This window comes from Myotis lucifugus, unplaced genomic scaffold, assembly GCF_000147115.1.
Source record: "Myotis lucifugus unplaced genomic scaffold, Myoluc2.0 scaffold_347, whole genome shotgun sequence".
In the NCBI taxonomy this organism is placed as follows: Eukaryota; Metazoa; Chordata; class Mammalia; order Chiroptera; family Vespertilionidae; genus Myotis; species Myotis lucifugus.
In genome coordinates, this window is record NW_005871395.1 from 321,457 (window position 1) to 341,035 (window position 19,579).

Sequence of the window (19,579 nt, forward strand, 5' to 3'; positions counted from 1 at the left end):
ATACATCTACTATCACTACTTGCTCCTGGGAGAGGTACAGAAAATGTAACATTACTAAGACATCCCCCCACTAAGCCATTATGTAAAAGTTTTATGAATGGCACCCCACCGAGGAAGAAATTAATTGGCAAGACTGTTATAGTGACCACGCCACCAGCAGCAAACTTAATAACAGTTTTTCCTTTGTGGATTGGAGCCTCTACAGGTCTGCGTATAGTAACAACTGCACCCTAAAATGGAAGGGGACCGCATCTTATCTATATGTTGAAGCTAATCATTTCATCTTATGGCATGGAGGAGGATTTGTTGGATCTCAATTACAACATGACAATTGGCCCCTACAAAATACACAATGGAAATTAGCTGCTGCACTTGCACCTATAAAATGGTATAGTTTTAACTATAGCTCAGATAATTCAATTCGTAACTTATGGGGAACTTCCAATAAGAGTATTTGCCACCACTTGTGTATTTGATCCTTTTGTACTCCTCTCAGGCCCCATCCAGATGTGCCTTAATGAGACAAGCCATTTGTATGAGGTGTCATGCACAGGCTGCACACTATCCCATTGTATTAATTCTACATTCCAAAAAGATTCCCTCATGATTTTAAAACAACCTGCTTTCACTTGGGTTCCTACTAACCTAACTGAGCCTTGGGAATCTCATCAAACCTACCAATTGTTACATGACCTGGTAAAAATCTTAAAACGACAAAAAAGATTTCTTGGAATGTTAATTGCAGGACTCTTTGCCCTCATAATGTTACTTACTTCTGTGGGCATCACTGCTTCATCCATGGTAAAAACTGTTCAAACTTCTCAATTTGTACAACAAGTTAAGGAAAATGTAACTAAGACCTTGTCTATACAAAAAAGAATTGACAGCCAGGTTGAGATGAAATGATCAGCACTAAAGTCTACAGTCTTGTGGGTGCATGATAAAATCCACAGCGTAGAGCAAAGCATATCCTTACAGTGTCATTATAATTTTTCCCAGATTTGTGTTACCCCCCGTTCCCTGTAATAGTACCTTTCACCCTTGGGAATCAATAAAAAATCACCTTCTTGGTGCTTGGGGTAAAGGTAACACAACCCTTGATATTTTAGAATTACAACAGCATATTGTACAATTATCCCAGGCAAACTTACAAACTAATTCCTTAGGTGCCTGGCAGCAATTTAAAAAGGACATGAAAGAATTTAATCCCTTTCACTGGATCTCCTTACATTTGTCTCTTAGCATAACCACTATTGTCTGTCTCATTCTTGTTCTTATATGTTTATTTCTAATCTGCAGATGCGGAATGAAGAGTCTTAAAAGGACTCAGGCCCTACAGACGGCATACACTTTTCAAGATTTATTAAGAAAACAAAAAGGGGGAAATGCGGGAAGTCATCCATTGTCAACATTATCATGAGAGTGATCAAGGAACTTGGAAGGCTGATGAACCTTGAGCTTTAGCAGGGCTAAAAGCTATGCACCGATTGTTCTGTGTTGAGATAATGATGGCTCGAAGCAATTTCCTGACCTAATAACCTCAACGTAAATCTTTACTGATCTTTTACTTACTTTTGAGATAGTCTGTCTGCTACCTGTTTGCCGTGCCTAAATGAGGGCAAGATGTGTATCTAAAATTGAATAGAAGCTGACAGGTCCAGGGTTTCAGAGAGCTTCTCCACTAGAGGGAAGTTTCCACCTGGCCCCCATGCCTTCTAAATTCATATTTCTTGTCTAGTGTTTTCATTTGTGCGTGGCCCCTTCTTCAGATCCTGAACCCTAGCCATAAATGGATGCGGCAATTCTCCCAACGTGTACATGAGACTGTAACCGAACTGTTTGCTGCCTAAATATCTGTAACATCTGCTTCATTCATCTCTGCCCCATTTGTGCAGGGAAGGGATCCCTGAGCTTCAGGTACGACTCTCCAGAGCCTGGCCAATGACAGCCCAGGGTTACTGCTCAGTAATACTGCCTGATTGCCTGGCCAATGACGGCCCAGGGTTACTGCTCAGTAATACTGCCTGATTGCCTGGCCAATGACGGCCCAGGGTTACTGCTCAGTAATACTGCCTGATTGCCTGGCCAATGACAGCCCAGGGTTATTGCTCAGTAATACTGCCTGATTGCCTGGCCAATGACGGCCCAGGGTTACTGCTCAGTAATACTGCCTGATTGCCTGGCCAATGACAGCCCAGGGTTATTGCTCAGTAATACTGCCTGATTGCCTGGCCAATGACGGCCCAGGGTTACTGCTCAGTAATACTGCCTGATTGCCTGGCAGTGAGAGAAGGGAAGAGCAATTGCATTTACAGAGGTTCAGGAAAAGGAAGTGTCTTACCCAAGCTCACAGAGGTTCTAGAAAAGGCAGAGTCAGAATTGGGCCAGAAATTGGGTGGGGTCCTCTCCTGCCCCGTTCCTCCACCCTTATCACCTGGGACGGCTGTCACCCTCTGGATTTGGGTTTGGCATGAGGTGAAGGCAGAGCGTGTGGGGTCTGGTGAGACTCAGGTCGGTCTCAGAGGTCCCATAGCTTGCTGTCCCCTAGGGCCCACCCTTCAGGGAGGAGCTACTGCCTTTCCTGTGTGGCCACTGATGAACCGGTGATGTATCGCCTGGGGACTGGACCTTGTCACACCTCATTCTCCCTTTTGTCCCCCAGGCTCTGTGGAGTTTATGTCACCTGCACACTGGGGACCATGTGAGGAAGCCCCCCGACCCAGAACCTCCCTGCCCTTCTTGACCTCAGTGAGCTCTGGGGAAGGGAGGAGGGGTGGGCTAACAACTCAGTAACCATCACTATGCTGACAGGATGGTGAAAGGACAGGGGAAAGTGTGCATTTGTGGAGTCTCAGGAAAGAGAAGGGCATTCCCAAGGTCACACAGACTCAGGTACGAGGCCGGAGCTGGTGTTTCTTTCTGCTCTGCCCTGCACCCTGCACCCTCGTGTACTGGGACCAGGGTCACCCTCTGGATTGGAGTTGGACAGGAGGTGGAGGCAGAGTGTGGGGGTCTGCTGAGACTCAGATCTGGTCCTGAAGGTCCCGGGGACCTGCTGTGTCCTCAGCCATCCTTCAGGGAGAGCAGAGTGAGGCTGATGAGGAAACAGGACCTGTCACCCGGAGCCGGGACCCAGTCACACCCGTGCATCTGCTTGTCCTGCTGGGCTCTGTGGACTTCATCCATCATCAGTACCATGGGGACCATGGCAGACAGCACCACCACCTTGACCTTCATTGTCCTCCTGGGCCTTGGTGAGTCTGTGGGGAAAGGAGGAGGGATGGGGTCCCCGCCCCTCCCAGGTCCTGGCCTTGTGAGACCCCAGGACTCAGGAGGCTCAGTGGGGACAGGACTTTGGGGAGAGGAGACTTCTCAGTCCCAGGTCTGCCCCCAGTGCTCAGGGGCCCAGACCAAGCCCGGAGCTTCTGTGTGCGGTCGGGGACGGTTCTCACAGGGACTCTCTTCCAAGGCTGTGTCAGGGCTCGTGGGACCAGGTACAGGCAGGTGAGTCCTCCCCCTGACCTACTGCTTTAGCACAGTCACCTCCTGGGCAGCTGGGGAGACACAGGTTTGGGATAATGGTGACCAATCAGGGAGGGGCCTTGGGGTGACAGGTCGGGAAAAGGGGGAGAAGGATGCCCCTGACATTTCAGGTCTGATTTCTTTCCAGGGGTTGTCCCCAAACCCTCCATCTGGGCTGACCCAGGCCCCATCGTCACCCGGGGGAGCCCTGTGACCATCTGGTGTCAGGGGTCTCTGCAGGCTGAAGCCTATGTTCTGTATAAAGAGAGGGGCTCTAGCCCCTTGGAAACGAGGATCCCACAGGACTCCAGCAATAGGGCCGGTTTCCTCACTGAAGCCACGACCCCCTCCCACGCAGGGCTGTACCGGTGTGCATATTACACCCCTGGGAACATACTCTCAGAGCGGAGTGACCCCCTGCTCCTGGTGGTGACAGGTAAGGGAGACACCGGGTCCCCTCCCACTGTGGGCTCCGGGTCACAGGCAGAGGGAATAAAGTGTGGCCTCAGGGGGACCCACCCCTCACAGAACACACCTGGGGCATGAGGGTGACGGTCTGTTAACACAGATCTTCTCCTCCCTCAGGAGTGTACCCTGCACCCTCCCTCTCAGCCCGGCCACGCCCTGTGGTGGCCTCAGGAGGGAACGTGTCCCTCTCCTGCAGCTCACAGACATCTGGCACTTTCCATCTGCTGAAGGAGGGAGGGGCTGACCCGCCCCGACACATGGAAGCAGAACCCAGGACCTATAATGGGAGGTCGCAGGCCATCTTCCCTCTGGGCCCCGTGAGCCGCTCCCATGGGGGGACCTACAGATGCTATGGTTCTCCCAGCTCCAACCCCAACGTGTGGTCACAGCCCAGTGACCCTCTGCACATTGAGGTCACAGGTGAGGGACAGACCCCTGTGCAGCCCCATCTGTTTCCTGGGCCCAAAATGACTGTGCTGTGTGTCCACTGGGGCCCTGGGCTCATGGGGGTCCGTGACACTGGCCTCTGGGGGACAGACCCACAGGCGGGAGGCTCAGGGAAGGACATGTGAGACCTCTCAGTGCAGCCCAGTGGGCGATGTGGGGTGTCCCCTGGTGCCACTGTCCCCTCCTCCCAGGTGTGCACAGGGAGCCCGCCCTCTCGGCCCAGCCAGGCTCGCTGGTGCTGCCTGGACACAGCCTGACCCTCCGGTGCCACGCGGAGGCCGGCTTTGACACATTCGCTCTGACCAAGGACGAGGGGCTCACACCCCCTCAGCGCCTTGAGGGGCAGCACAGCCCCGACTTCCCCCTGGGCCACGTGAACCGCACCCACGGGGGCCGGTACAGATGCTACAGTGGACACAGCCTCTCCTCTGCATGGCCGGCCCCCAGCCCCCCCCGGACATCCTGGTGGCAGGTGAGGAGCCAGCCCTGCCCTTGTCCTGAGGGTCTGCTCAGGGCTCTGGCCCAGGGTCACCTGGGGGTGATGGGGTCCAGGAGAGGGGCCTGGAGCAGAGGCTGAGCTGGGCAGAGGCCTAGGGGAGGGAGTGAGAAAGGGGGTGAGGGCCATGGAGATAAAAGACACCCCCAGGGGGACTGAGAGGAGCTGGGAGGGGGTCACAGACAGGGTCTCTGGAGAAGGACAAGGTCCCTCAGCTCAGGGTCAAGGGCATGAGGGGAGGGGTGACTCTCTACACATCACAACCTTCCTCTCCCCAGGAATGTACAGGAAACCCTCCCTCTCAGCCCAGCCGGGACCCTCAGTGGCCAGGGGAGCGACCGTGACCCTGCAGTGTGGGTCTGAGATCTGGTTTGACACCTTCCACCTGCACAGGATGGGGTCGCTGGACCCTCCCCAGCACCTTCGTCTGCAGAACACGTCTGCACCCTCTCAGGCCAACTTCACCCTCAGTCCTGTGACCTCAGGCCACCAGGGGACCTACAGGTGCTATGGCTCACGCAGCACCTCCTGCTACCTGCTGTCACACCCCAGTGACCCCCTGGAGCTGATGGTCTCAGGTGGGGAGCCCTGACCCCATCCTTTCTATGCTCCGTCAGCTCAGGGCCCTGTCCCTAGGAATGTCGGTGACAGTAATAAACAGTGAGGTGGAGGAGGTTCCACAGAGCAGGGTCCACCCATGAGAGAGTAGAAACAGACAGGACCTCCCACTCCTGAACCCAGTTTCTGAATTTTGATCATATCTTCTCTCATCCTCTTACAGGATGATAGCTCTTCCAAGGTGATTCCGAGCAGGTGCTGAGTTCAGACATCACTGGGCTGCTGATGTGCAGGGGAGCTGGGAGCCCAGGGAAGACACCAGAATCCTGGAGGTTTGAGTCCGCCCTGACCTCTGAGACTTCTTTACCTACGGATTTTCCCATCCCCAAGCCTACCCAGTGGAGAACCTCATTCGGATGGATGGGCGTGGCTGGCTTGGTCCTGGTTGTCCTCGGGGTGCTGCTATTTCAGGCTGGAAATGACACCAGAAGGACCCTAGATGCAGCCAGGATGAGAATACAGAGGGAGCAACGCGCCGTTCAGAGTGGGGGAGCCTTGGAGCCCATCTGATGATCCCAGGAGGTGGCGAAAGAGAATGTGGACCATAGTTGGGGAAACTGTCTGCTGAGAACGTCCAGGGGAGGAGACGTGGTCGACGAGGTTTGGGTGCAGGAGGACGTGGGCCATGTCCCTGTAGAGCAGCGGTTCTCAACCTTCCTAATGCCGAGACCCTTTAATATAGTTCCTCATGCTGTGCTGACCCCCAACCATAAGATTATTTTCGTTGCTACTTCATAACTGTAATGTTGCTACTGTTATGAATTGTCATGTCAATATCTGATATGCAGGATGTATTTTCATTGTTACAAATTGAACATAATTAAAGCATAGTGATGAATCACAAAAACAATATGTAATTATATATGTGTTTTCTGATGGTCTTAGGCGACCCTTGTGAAAGGGTCGTTGGACCCCCAAAGGGGTCGCGACCCACAGGTTGAGAACCGCTGCTGTAGAGGATGCCTCCACCATCCACCTGGGGTGCTCTCCCTCCCTCCCTGACCTCGCTGACTCTCCTTCACTGCCCTTCTGTTCCCACCCTGTGACGTGAGTGTCCATCCCACGTGGCTCATGGAGATAGTGGACGCTTCGTGCCAAATTCCAGAGCAACCGTCCTGCTAAGACCATTGGGCACTGAATCTGTGTAGTGCTGTAACCCTTTAGGATTTAAACTCATTGAAAAGTAAATAAATTACAGTGGGTGTTCTCTTGTAAAAAAAAAAAAAAAGTGGAAGAAAACACCTGATTGAGACATTACTGCCCAGTTCACACAGGTAGCAGGTGGAACACAAGTATTTAAACAAAGGGTTTTTTTTTCAACAAATCAAAGCTCTAGACCAGATGGCAGTCTTACTGTCTATGACAGCCGTGGGCAAACTACGGCCCGCGGGCCGGATCCGGCCCGTTTGAAATGAATAAAACTAAAAATAAAAAGACCGTACCCTTTTATGTAATGATGTTTACTTTGAATTTATATTAGTTCACACAAACACTCCATCCATGCTTTTGTTCCGGCCCTCCGGTCCAGTTTAAGAACCCATTGTGGCCCTCGAGTCAAAAAGTTTGCCCACCCCTGGTCTATGACAAGCCATGGTCCCAGGGGGACAGCTCTGCCCGAGGAAAAGGGGCCCTGAGGGGGAAAGTGAGCCTGAGGCTTATTTCCAGGAAGGAGGGGCTGGAGGCTGTGGCTGAGAAAAAGAGAAGTTCATGAAGAAACATGTGATAGAAAGAAAACCCAGCCCCTAGGGCCATAGAAGGGACCTGTTTCCTTCCCTTATTTCCCTGCATTTCCCTCTGTGCTCACTGTCACAGGGACATCGCCCTGAGCTGCACAGCGCGAGGGTGAGCGTGTCCCTGCTGATCTGAGCTCTGCAGCCACAGGGACCCACGTCTTCCTGAAGCGTCTCCAGGCCCAGGTGACACTGTCCGTGGTGAGGACCACAGGGAGGTGCTGATGGACGGGCTGAGGAGGAAGGAGGCCCCGTGGGGGAGGCTCTGACAGGAAGGACGGGCCCTGGGTCACCTCACCTGCAAGGGGCGTCTCAGGAGGCTCCAGGGCGATTTCCTGCTTCACCATGAAAATGAGAGCCAGGCTGCCAGAGAGAGGCTGTGCCCTCACCTGCGGGCTGCTGGCGTGACAACCCTGTGACAGGCAAGGCCGGCCTCCAAGTGACCACCACCTGTGCGTGTCTGTGTCCATCCTGTGTCCACCGTGCCCTCCTCCATCTGCTCAGCTGAGGCCACAGGGAAAGACGCCATGACCCCCACCCTCAGGGCCCTGCTCTGCCTCGGTGAGAAGGGAGGAGGGAGGAGGGGAGCCCTGGTCTGTCAGGACCCCAGGACTCAGGAGGCTCATGGGGAGGAGGCTGCTGCTCAGGGTTCAGGGCAAATCTCTCACAGGGACTCTCTTCCAGGGCTGAGTGTGGGCCTCAGGACCCCAGAGCAGGCAGGTGAGTCTCCCCAGGTGTCCAGGTCCCACTCCTCAATGGGGACAAGGGCCACCCTCCAGGCAGCAGGGGAAGGATCTGTCTGACAGATGGGGGGCATCTGGGACCGAGAGCTGGGACCAGGGGGGGAATGTCCTGTGACCCAGCCTCTGATTCCTTCCAGGGCCCCTCCCCAAGCCCACCCTCTGGGCGGAGCCAGGCCCTGTGAATCCCTGGGGGAGCCCCGTGACCATCTGGTGTGAGGGGACCCCAGGGCTGAGGAGTACCAGCTGGAGAAAGAGGGAAGCCCATCACCACGGAAAAGAGAGAAGCCACAGGAGCCCGGGGACAAGGCCAAGTTCTCCATCACACACATGACAGAGCGTGATGCAGGGAGATATTGCTGTCTCTACTACAGGCCTGCTGGCTGGTCAGAGCACAGTGACCCCCTGGAGCTGGTGGTGACAGGTGAGAGGACACTCAGGGGTCCCAGCCTCAGGCTCTGCCCTCAGGGGGGTGTCTGCTCTCAGGGTGTCCCCCTCTCACAGCCCAGCCCTGGGAGACATGAGGGAGGTGTGAGCCCCATTTAACACGCTGCCTCCTCCTCTCCTAGGATCCTACAGCATACCCAGCCTCTCAGCCCTGCCCAGCCCTGTTGTGACCTCAGGAGGGAACGTGACCCTCCAGTGTGGCTCAGGGCAGGGATTTGACAGGTTCATTCTGACTAAGGAAGGAGATCACAGGCTCTCCTGGACCCTGGACTCACAGACACAGAGCAGGGGGCAGTCCGAGGCCCTGTTCCCTGTGGGCCCCGTGACCTCCATTCACAGGTGGACGTTCAGATGCTATGGCTGTTACAGGAACATCCCTCAGGTGTGGTCACTCCCCAGTGATGCCCTGGAGCTTTTGGTCCCAGGTATGTCCCATTATTGTCCCATCCATGGATTGAGGCACCAGCCAGGTTATTGGGGTCTTTTTTGTGAGGGGAGCCCCAGGCGAGAAGGTGGGGTGTGGGAAAACAGGGGCTCCTGGGCCAGAGACACGGAGAGAGACAGGGACACCTGGGAGCCAGGCCAGGAAAAGGGGTTTATGGGAGGAGAAGCCCCTGTAATTCATGCCTGGTCTCCCCAGGTGAGTCTGGGAAGCCCTCCCTCCTGACCCAGCAGGGCCCCATCGTGGATTATGGACAGAGCCTGGCCCTCCAGTGTCGCTCTGATGTCAGCTATGAGAGATTCGCTCTGTCCAAGGAGGGGGGACGAGACCTTCCCCAGAGCCTTGTCCTGCAGCCCCAGGCTGGGCTGTCTCAGGCCCACTTTCTCCTGGACACTGTGAGCAGCTCCCACGGGGGCCGGTACAGATGCTACGGTGGATACACCCTCTCCTCTGAGTGGTCGGCCCCCAGTGACCCCCTGGACATCCTGGTGGCAGGTGAGGAGCCAGTGGGTTCAGTCAGGGAACCAGATCTGCACAGGCCCTGCTGGGCGTCTAAGGTGGTGAGACCAGAATGACAGTGCAGGCCCCAGGGAGGGAGAGAGACAGAGAGAGGCAGGGGGTGGGAGGGGAGATGGGGAGACTCAGAGAAACAGAGACAGACAGAGAGGAGGGTCCTCAGAGAGAGAGGCCAGGTGCCTCTCAGGTCAGAAGAAGCTGGGCAGGCAGCCCTCACCCTCCCTCCCTCTCTCTAGGATGGCTGTATGACAGACCCTCCCTCTCGGTGCAGCCAGGCCCCAGGGTGGCCTCAGGAGAGAACGTGACCCTGCTGTGTCAGTCACGGAGCCCGGGGGACACTTTCCATCTGTCCAAGGAGGGGGCAGCCGATCCCCCCCTGCATCTGAGACCAGAGGGCCGAGCTCAGCAGTTCCAGGCGGAGTTCTCCATGAGTCCTGTGACCCCAGCCCACGGGGGCACCTACAGGTGCTACAGCTCAAACAGCTCCTCCCCCTTCCTGCTGTCACTCCCCAGTGAGCCCCTGGAGCTCCTGGTCTCAGGTGAGGGGCCCCTGACCCTGTCTGCCAGCTATCAGCTCAGGTCCCTTCCCCAGAGGAATTATGGTCTGAAAGGGAGTGAGGGGCTCTAGGGATGGTCATCCAGCGGAGATCTTTTTTTTTTAAATATATATTTGATTGATTTCTTACAGAGAGGAAGGGAGAGGGATGGAGAGATAGAAACATCAATGAGAGAGAAACATCAATCAGCTGCCTCCTGCACACCCTCTACCGGGGATGTGCCCGCAACCAAGGTACATGCCCTTGACCGGAATCGAACCTGGGACCCTTCAGTCTGCAGGCCGACACTCTATCCACTGAGCCAAACCGGCGAGGGTGCCCAGAGGGGATCTGACCCTCAGACACCCCTGTCCCCTCTCCACCCCTCCCCCTCACCTGGTCCAGAAGGTGCCAGGTGGGCAGTGAGAGGGACTTAGTGAGGGCTCTGTGAGGGGGACTCCAGACTCTCACCTTCTTCCTGTCCTTCCCAGGACCACTGGGACCCAGCCCCTCCTCCCACGTGGTCCCCTTTGCTCAGAGGGAGACAGCACCCCTGGGCAGTTCTGAGTCTCTGAGGACCTAATGGCCCCCCCGCCCCCTGACACCTAAGGGCAGGCTGTGTCCTAAGGCTGCAAGGAGTTGGGGACAGATTTCAGGGAACCACAGGCCCCAGGGCTCTGAGGATCGGGCTCCCCCACCCACAGAGTCGGGCTCACAGAGGGGAAGTGGGACATCTGTGGGAGGTGGTGGGTGCCTCCATGGGGACAGGGGCTGAGCCACGTGCAAGTTCAGGCCCCTCTGAAGTCTGCCAATTGAACACGCCCTTCCCCTGACTGGGCTTCCGTGTCTGCATGTGTTAAGAAAGTGAATTATGGCCCAGACCTTACATTTCCTGTCAGTTCTGGCCCTGACCTCCTGGGAGAGGGGGCCTCACAGGGCAGCCCCCCAGGGGCCTATCCCCTCTGTCGCAGTGATGGTGACTCTGTACCGGGAGGGACAGGCAGGACAAGGGTCCGGGCACCCAGCTCAGGGTCAGCTCAGAGGAGGGAACAGGGTGGACCTGTCCTGGTTCAGCTCCCGCCTCTGCTGCTCCTGCTGTGGGGCTGGGCGGTCCCTTCTCTCCTCTGAGTGTCAAGGTCCTGTCTGCTCATCCCTGGTCCCATCCTGCTCACAGGCTGCTGGGAGATGAGGTGACATAAGGGCCTCACAGAGCTCAGGAAGGCAGCACCCCAGCCCAGCCTGACCCTCCCAAGGGAGCATCAGGGCCTGCAGGGTGGAGACAGATCCTAGACTCAGAGTCCAGCCCACACCTGCCCCTCCCTGTCCCTGCTGTGCTGGGGGCGGGTAATGAGGAAGGACCCTCAGCTCCAGATGAGACGTGGACAGGCCCCTGCAGAGGAGGAGCCCAGAGCACGAAGTTGGTGTCCAAAGAGGGGCTCGGGGGGGAGGAGGCAGCGTGAGGGCAGCACAGAGAACCCACAGTCCTGGGTTCCAGTCTCAGCCCTGCCCCACCCAGGCTGGGTGACCTGGGGCACACGATTGACCTCTCTGAGCCTCAGTGAAGTGGGTGGTGGGGTCAGCCATCCCTGGTGCATGACTGTTGTCAGGGTTAGAGGAGATGAGTGACAGGCCCCAGCATGTGCCTCGCACACAGTAGGTGCTCATTACATGGCATCTTTGGCTCATTCATGACGTCATAAGGGGAGAAGGATGCCCCTGACATTTTAGGTCTGATTTCTTTCCAGGGGTCGTCCCCAAACCCTCCATCTGGGCTGACCCAGGCCCCATCGTCACCCGGGGGAGCCCTGTGGCCATCTGGTGTCAGGGGTCTCTGCAGGCTGAAGCCTATGTTCTGTATAAAGAGAGGGGCTCTAGCCCCTTGGACACGAGGATCCCACAGGACTCCAGCAATAAGGCCAGTTTCCTCAATGAAGCCATGACCCCATCCCACGCAGGACTGTACCAGTGCAAATATTACACCCCTGGGAACATAGTCTCAGAGCGGAGTGACCCCCTGCTCCTGGTGGTGACAGGTAAGGGAGACACCGGGTCCCCTCCCCACTGTAGGCTCCGGGTCACAGGCAGAGGGAATAAAGTGTGGCCTCAGGGGGACCCACCCCTCACAGAACACACCTGGGGCATGAGGGTGACGGTCCCGTTAACACAGATCTTCTCCTCCCTCAGGAGTGTACCCTGCACCCTCCCTCTCAGCCCGGCCAAGCCCTGTGGTGGCCTCAGGAGGGAACGTGTCCCTCTCCTGCAGCTCACAGACATCTGGCACTTTCCATCTGCTGACGGAGGGAGGGGCTGACCCGCCCCAACACATGGAAGCAGAACCCAGGACCTATGATGGGAGGTGGCAGGCCATCTTCCCTCTGGGCCCCGTGAGCCCCTCCCATGGGGGGACCTACAGATGCTATGGTTCTCCCAGCTCCAACCCCAACGTGTGGTCACAGCCCAGTGACCCTCTGCACATTGAGGTCACAGGTGAGGGACAGACCCCTGTGCAGCCCCATCTGTTTCCTGGGCCCAAAATGACTGTGCTGTGTGTCCACTGGGGCCCTGGGCTCATGGGGGTCCGTGACACTGGCCTCTGGGGGACAGACCCACAGGCGGGAGGCTCAGGGAGGGACATGTGAGGCCTCTCAGTGCAGCCCAGTGGGCGATGTGGGGTGTCCCCTGGTGCCACTGTCCCCTCCTCCCAGGTGTGCACAGGGAGCCCGCCCTCTCGGCCCAGCCAGGCTCGCTGGTGCTGCCTGGACACAGCCTGACCCTCCGGTGCCACGCGGAGGCCGGCTTTGACACATTCGCTCTGACCAAGGACGAGGGGCTCACACCCCCTCAGCGCCTTGAGGGGCAGCACAGCCCCGACTTCCCCCTGGGCCACGTGAACCGCACCCACGGGGGCCGGTACAGATGCTACAGTGGACACAACCTCTCCTCTGCATGGTCGGCCCCCAGCGCCCCCCTGGACATCCTGGTGGCAGGTGAGGAGCCAGCCCTGCCCCTCTCCTGAGGGTCTGCTCAGGGCTCTGGCCCAGGGTCACCTGGGGGTGATGGGGTCCAGGAGAGGGGCCTGGAGCAGAGGCTGAGCTGGGCAGGTCTAGGGGAGGGAGTGAGAAAGGGGGTGAGGGCCATGGAGATAAAAGACACCCCCAGGGGGACTGAGAGGAGCTGGGAGGGGGTCACAGACAGGGTCTCTGGAGAAGGACAAGGTCCCTCAGCTCAGGGTCAAGGGCATGAGGGGAGGGGTGACTCTCTACACATCACAACCTTCCTCTCCCCAGGAATGTACAGGAAACCCTCCCTCTCAGCCCAGCCGGGACCCTCAGTGGCCAGGGGAGCGACCGTGACCCTGCAGTGTGGGTCTGAGATCTGGTTGGACACCTTCCACCTGCACAGGGAGGGGTCACTGGACCCTCTCCAGCACCTTCGTCTACAGAACACGTCTGCACCCTCTCCGGCCAACTTCACCCTCAGTCCTGTGACCTCAGGCCACCAGGGGACCTACAGGTGCTATGGCTCACGCAGCACCTCCCGCTACCTGCTGTCACACCCCAGTGACCCCCTGGAGCTGATGGTCTCAGGTGAGGAGCTCAAGCCCCAGCCCTTTGTCCCCAGGTCAGTTCAGGGCCCTGCCCCAGGGGACCTTGGGCTGCAATGGGCGTGAGTTAGGACCAGGAAGAGGGTCACCCAGAGGGAACTCTCACCTCCTGGAGGGATGGAAAAAGCCAGAGCTGCTCTCATCCCTTCCTCATCCCCGTCCCCATCCCTGAGGCCCAGCCGTGCTCCCGTGAGCAGAGGGAGGCTGGAGAAGGTGGGGCTGACCATAAGGAGACAAGGCCAGGAGCACCCATCTAGACCCTCCAGGCCCCAGTCCTGTGGCCTCAGCCAGAGAGACCAAGACAGGAGTGTGACCAGCAGAGGCCGGACCCCCAGCGAGAGCAGGAATCCTTGCTGGGGCTCGGCCTGTCTCCCAGGGTGACTGGGGAGTGGAGACGCTGGAGGAATCATGGTGCCTCAGGGCTCTGAGGCCAACAGGTGGGGTGGTCATGGGAGAGGGAGATGTTGGGGTCCAGCCTGTGGGAGGAACAGCCCCCACCCCTCACCTTCCATCCTGATCTCCAGGAGCCCTGAGGATTGGTCCCCCACTAGGAAGTCAGGCCTGCAGAGGACTCAGTGAGGGTCTGGGGGAGGTGGTGGGTGGGAGCTCAGTGTTGGTCTTGGCTCAGCCAATTCCTAGGTAATGGCCTGAGGAAAGTTCCTCCTTCTCACGGGGACCAAGGTCTCCAATCGCAAAGGGTGAGGGGTGTGTGTGTGTGTGTCTGTGTGTGCGTACACGTGTGTGCACGCATTGTGTGCGTGTGCACGTTTGTGCATGCGCGTTTACATGCGCGCCTCCATGCATGTGTGCACAAGCACATTTGTACATGCGTGTTTATGCATGTGCCTCTGTGTCTTGTGTGTGTGTGTGTGCATGTGTGTTGGGGACACAGGCAGTGTGAGTCTCCTCCACTAAGCCTTCCAAGGAGCAGCCGTGGAGTCAGAAGAAGCCTCAGCCCTGGTTCAAATCCCAGCTCTGCTCCTTCCCGCCTGTGGGACCTTAGACAAGTCTGTTCCTCCGAGTCCTGGTCCATGGGCTTTGGGTCAGGCCACCCTCGCCCCCTCCCTCAAAGGGAAGGCCCTCAGCACGCAGCCCGGCCCCGGTTAGTGCTCAGGAAGGACACAGGCCTCCCTTCTGCCCTTCCCAGAGGCACCCCACGTGCACAGGCCCCACTGTGTGGGGGGTCAGGCTGCAGAGTGGGACAGGGATCTGGGCTGAGATAGAGAGGTGTGGCTCTACCTGCAGGTACAGGGACAGCATTAATAATGATAATAATAAAAACAACAACAACAATAATAGTAATAATGCCCTGACCAGTTTTGCTCCATCTGTTAGAGCAGTGGTTCTCAACCTTCCTAATGCTGCCACCCTTTAATACAGTTCCTCATGTTGTGGTGACCCCCGACCATAAAATTATTTTCGTTGCTACTTCATAACTGTAATTTTGCTACTGTTATGAATTGTAATGTAAATATCTGATATGCAGGATGTATTTTCATTGTTACAAATTGAACATAATTAAAGCATAGTCATCAATCACAAAAACAATATGTAATTATTTATATGTGTTTTCCAATGGTCTTAGGCGACCCCTGTGAAAGGGTCGTTCGACCCCCAAAGGGGTCTCGACCCACAGGTTGAGAACCACTGTGTTAGAGCATCAGCCCTTGGACTAAAGGGTCGCAGGTTCAGTTCCCGGTCAAGGGCACTTACCTTAGTTGCAGATTCGATCCCCCACCTTAGTCGGGGCACATGTGGGAGGCAACTAGTCAATTTGTCTCTCTCACATAAGTATTTCTCTCTCTCTCTCTCTGTCTCTCTTTCCCCCCCTCTTCCCTCACTTCCACTCTCTCTCTAAAGATCAATGGAAAAATACCTTTGGGTGAGGATTAAAATAATAATAACAACACACAGGGACCCTGTCCCAGGTTCCAGTCCCAGCCCTGCCCCCCAGGCTGGGTGACCTGGGGCTTCCGATTAACCTCTCTGAGCCTCAGTGAAATGGGTAGTGGGGTCAGCAGTCCCTGTTGCATGACTGTTGTGAAGTTAGAAGAGATGAATGACAGACCCCAGCATGTGCCTCACACACAGTAGGTGCTCATTTATTACACCATTGGCTCATTCATGACATCACTTGTGTTCAAGGTCTCAAATGGAACCTGATCATCCTGTTTGGGGTCTCGGTGGCCCTTGTCCTGCTGCTCTCCCTCCTTCTCTTCCTCTTCCTCCGATTCCGGCATCGGAGCAAAGGCAGTACATCGGGTGAGTAGGGGTGACCTGGGTCACAGGAGGGGGAACTCAGAGCACCTGCCACAGGAAAAAGAAATAGCTGGAGGTTAGCTGAGAAAAAGATTTCTCCGGAACCTCAAATCAGAAAATGTGGAGGGCCCTAGCTGGTTTGGCTCAGTGGATAGAGCTTCGGCCTGCCCCACAGGCCCCAGGCTTTCCCTGACCTTGGCCCTCCCCCCGACCCCCCACCCCCTACCCCCCGCCGTCCCTAACTTTTCTGTCTCCTCCCCCAGCTGCGGCCCAGCTGCAGATGCCCAGGAGGAGCCCCTCTGTGAGAGAAAGAGACAGCTGCCCTGGGCGAGGGGGCACAGGGATTTCAGGAGGCAATAGGGAGGGTTAGGCTGGGAGGGTGTGGGGTCAGGGGTGAGAAGGACTGAGATGCACACTGTGTGACCTGGTGCCTCCTCTCACCCTGGGTTAGAGGCCCATCTGGGAGCAGGCGGGGACCTGCCAGGAGATACACCCCTGTTCTGCCCCAGCAGATGCTGCCATGAAGGACCCACAGCCTGGGGAGAGCGTGGAGCTGGATCCTCGGGTGAGACCCCTGCTCCTGTCCAGGCCACCAAGGACCTTCTGTTGCCCACTTTAATCCAATGGACCCTTCCCTATCCCCACCTCACCTGCTTCTCAGCAGCGTCCACACTGACCTCTCCTTCTGGGCCCCCAGGTCGTCCTGCTGTGACTCACTCCTCCTGCTTTCCTTGTGACCTCATGGCCCCTCCTACGTGGTCCCCTTTGCTGGCCCCTTGTCCTCTGTCTGACCTTGTGCAGCCCCGGGTCTCAGGAGGAGGCAGGAATGAATGACTCACCCACAGTCCCCCGGATCCCCTTCATTCATTCCCCCAGCTGATGTGACGAGGCTCACTGTCTACCGGTTCCATTTCAGGGCCACGGTGCAGCCCTGAGCCACACTGTCCCCACACTCCGAGAGCTCACCTATGGGTGAGGGAGACAATATGCAAACAAGCAGACAGTGTCCCAGAGAGCAAAGTGCTGTGAAGGAAAATAAAGCAAGAGGAGGGGATAGAGTGCATGGTGGGGGGACAGGGAAAAGAGCGGGTGCAAAGGTCCTGAGGCAGGGCCTGCTTCTTCAGGAGGATGGGCCATGAGGCTGGAGCCAAGTGAGCAAGAGAGAGTGCATTAGGATAAGAGTCAGAACCACAGAAGCATCCAGAGGCCCCAAGGCTCAGGAAGGCCCTGCAGATTCCATTAGGAGGGGGACCTGATCTATTTAAATTGTAAATCATCTCTTTGGCAACATGAGGATAATTGACAGGAGGCACTGTCTCCAGCAGAACGGGCAGGATGAAGACCCCCAGGGAGTGACGTACGCCCAGGTGAACCACTCAAGACCAAGACCCAGGCAGGGAATGGCCACCTCTCCTTCCTCCCTGTCGGAGGAATTGCTGGACACAAAGGGCAGACAAGCAGAAGAGGACAGACAGATGGACAGTCCGGTGAGCCCCATTCTCTGCAGACCTCCAGGTTTCCCCAACCCCAACCAAGTGTCATCCCTCTCTCTCCCCCTGCTCCAGGCTGCACCTGACGCCCCCCAGGATGTGACCTACGCCCAGCTGAACCTCTTGGCCCTTAGACGGCAGACACAGGAGCCCCCAGAAGAGCCCAGCTTGTACGCTGCTCTAGCCATCCACTAGTCCAGGAAGGACCCAGACCCCACACTCCAAGGAGGGGGCCTGCAGGAACCCCAGAAGGCAAAGGTACTTCCCCCAGGGACACTCAGCTAGTGCCTCCAGCCAGCCTGGAGACCAGACGTGCTCCCCGGCAGCTCCCGGGACCCTCTTGGGAGTCACCTGGTTCTATAAGCAATATGCCTACATTTTGGAATCAAAGCAAGACTTCTCAATAATCAATGTGTGAATTTAGAACAAAAACAGAAGAGAATGCTTTAAATGAATGATGGGCAGCAGCTGCCACGGGCAGCCCTACAGCAGCTCTCCTTCCCCCGCCCCCCCTTCCACACCTCTAGCCTCACTGACCAACCTGCAGGCCTCCAGGAGCCGTGGAACCCCTACAAGGCTGTGGCTGACCAGGTGTGTGGCCTGCTGCTATGGTCCTCTTCCTTCAATCCTTTGCATGGGGCCTACTGACAACTCCAATGTTAACTACAAGTGCAGATTTCAAGGTGGAGGTGGAGTATGTGGAAGCTACTGCATTCACCTCCTCCCAGGACCAAACTGGAATTACAACTAAATGAAAGATCTGCGGAGGAGTCACAGAGCCAAGGATTTACAGAAGAAGCCACATCGGGACTGGCAGGAAGGGCAGGCACGGGAAAAGGGCCGCCCCGCTCACAGGCAGCAGCTTCCTATTTTCATTGGAAGTAGATTAAATTCAGACATTTGTTATGAAGAACAACTTCTGGTTTACATAAAGTCTTCTTATGACCCACATTTTCAAATGAGCTTTATGATGTTCTTTGGAAACGGACCCTGTCTGGGGGTGGGAGCATCTCAGGAGTAAAAACGTGAGGAGGATCAATGCCCTTTATTAACTTCTGATAGGTTAAGTGAACACCCAAGGCAAACATATCCTTTGAAAGCTTCCCACAGCGTCACGTTAAACCCTTAGGTAGGCTAGTCAGGTAGAAGCTAACCCTGTCTTCCGATCCAGACACAAACTCATGCATGTCCTTATCAGTTTCCAGGAAGATGGCATCCTCTTTAGCTTTTTCTGCAGGGGATACAACCCACGTTTTCCTCTTAGAAGATGGCACAAGGCTGGAGGCCAGGACATGGGCACAGGTGCTTTCTCCAATGTGCCCTTTACCAAGCACATGGCACCTGCAGGCTCATCTCCGTGAGCATCGCACCACGGCCAACACCACTCAGCTCCCAAGGGCTTCCAAGGGCAGCCACAGGCAGCTTCGAGGTGCGTGATGCTGGTTTCCCTTTATCACCAGACAGAAATCTGTGAATGTTCCCCCACGTCCCGCCTGGTTCAGGGTTCAGGATCTGGAAGAGGGGCCGCACACAAATGAAAGAGACGAGACAAGAGATAATTTGGAAATTGGGGGGCCAGGCAAGAGCCCATCCCAAGAGGATGGACTCCGCTTGTGCTCAGGCCTTGCCACCCTTGTATTGAGTTTGGGATCCTCCCATAGCCCTTAGGCAGGCATGTTCCAGTAACAGGCAGACTATCTTATCAGTAAGGATTTGGTGGGGAAGTTGCTTCAGCTACCATCGTCTTGACTAAACAGTGGGTGCATAGCCCTGACCTTTGCCAGGGCTTCAAGGGTCACCAGCCTTCCAGTCTCCTTGTCCACACCTCTCTGCTAGAGAAGACAGTAGGCGGCTTCCCACAGAAATCCATGTCTGGGGCTTAAAATGATCAAAAATGGCACCGTGTTTGGCCTTGTCTTGAGACTTTACAGCCCATGGGACCCAGCAGAGGTCCCGCTGTCCAGCAAGGCACTATGGGTGTGGTGAAGTGTTGGTGGAGGAACAGCCAGGTTCAAGCTCCTCAGTGACACCTGCAATGCATTCTGGGTACATGCACAAGACACAGAGCAATGAACAGTTCCCGTTTGCTCAGGACACCTTTGCCTTCTGGGTCACCTAATCCCAAATCTTTCCAAGTGTCAGATCTGGAAAGCAGCAGCATCAGAAGCCAATACCCTCAGGGATGGCCTGCACCACCGTCTGCAGCATTTTTCACATGCAGGGGTCCCACTTGATAGCTGTGTCAGGAAGAGCTGGGCCGGCAC

General features: G+C 56.3%; 2 protein-coding genes and 1 pseudogene across 5 annotated transcripts; all 3 read left to right on the top strand.

Annotated features, from left to right (window-relative positions):
* The first annotated feature begins 132 nt into the window (after nucleotides 1-132).
* Nucleotides 133-19,339, top strand: LOC102441151 (leukocyte immunoglobulin-like receptor subfamily A member 3). 4 transcript variants are annotated; one of them, XM_023764779.1, is made up of 11 exons: nucleotides 133-388; nucleotides 1,300-1,917; nucleotides 2,663-3,254; nucleotides 11,708-11,995; nucleotides 12,147-12,449; nucleotides 12,668-12,949; nucleotides 13,250-13,549; nucleotides 15,712-15,828; nucleotides 16,338-16,390; nucleotides 17,148-17,312; nucleotides 17,391-19,339. In XM_023764779.1, exons 3-11 carry the CDS (start codon nucleotides 2,813-2,815, stop codon nucleotides 17,508-17,510), a joined length of 2,070 nt encoding a protein of 689 aa, XP_023620547.1. In that variant the 5' UTR covers nucleotides 133-388; nucleotides 1,300-1,917; nucleotides 2,663-2,812; the 3' UTR covers nucleotides 17,511-19,339. The 4 variants fall into 4 exon arrangements, with proteins under 4 accessions (XP_023620547.1, XP_023620544.1, XP_023620546.1 ...); XM_023764776.1 differs by having other exon boundaries at nucleotides 17,148-19,339; XM_023764778.1 differs by having other exon boundaries at nucleotides 17,151-19,339.
* On the top strand, nucleotides 5,087-6,272 carry LOC106699243 (leukocyte immunoglobulin-like receptor subfamily A member 6). Its single transcript, XM_014466590.2, has 2 exons — nucleotides 5,087-5,511; nucleotides 5,715-6,272. Exons 1-2 carry the CDS (start codon nucleotides 5,214-5,216, stop codon nucleotides 5,717-5,719), a joined length of 303 nt encoding a protein of 100 aa, XP_014322076.2. The 5' UTR covers nucleotides 5,087-5,213; the 3' UTR covers nucleotides 5,720-6,272.
* LOC106699237 lies at nucleotides 7,465-10,054 on the top strand (annotated as a pseudogene).
* Nucleotides 19,340-19,579: the final 240 nt, after the last annotated feature.

Excerpts from the sequence above, each read along its gene's own strand:
- LOC102441151 (XM_023764776.1), top strand. The coding sequence starts at position 2,813 with ATGGTGAAAGGACAGGGGAAAGTGTGCATTTGTGGAGTCTCAGGAAAG. Across the intron at positions 15,829-16,337 it reads GAGCAAAGGCAGTACATCGG|ATGCTGCCATGAAGGACCCA; the intron begins GTGAGTAGGGGT and ends CTGCCCCAGCAG. Across the intron at positions 16,391-17,147 it reads GCGTGGAGCTGGATCCTCGG|CAGAACGGGCAGGATGAAGA; the intron begins GTGAGACCCCTG and ends CACTGTCTCCAG.
- LOC106699243 (XM_014466590.2), top strand. The coding sequence starts at position 5,214 with ATGTACAGGAAACCCTCCCTCTCAGCCCAGCCGGGACCCTCAGTGGCC.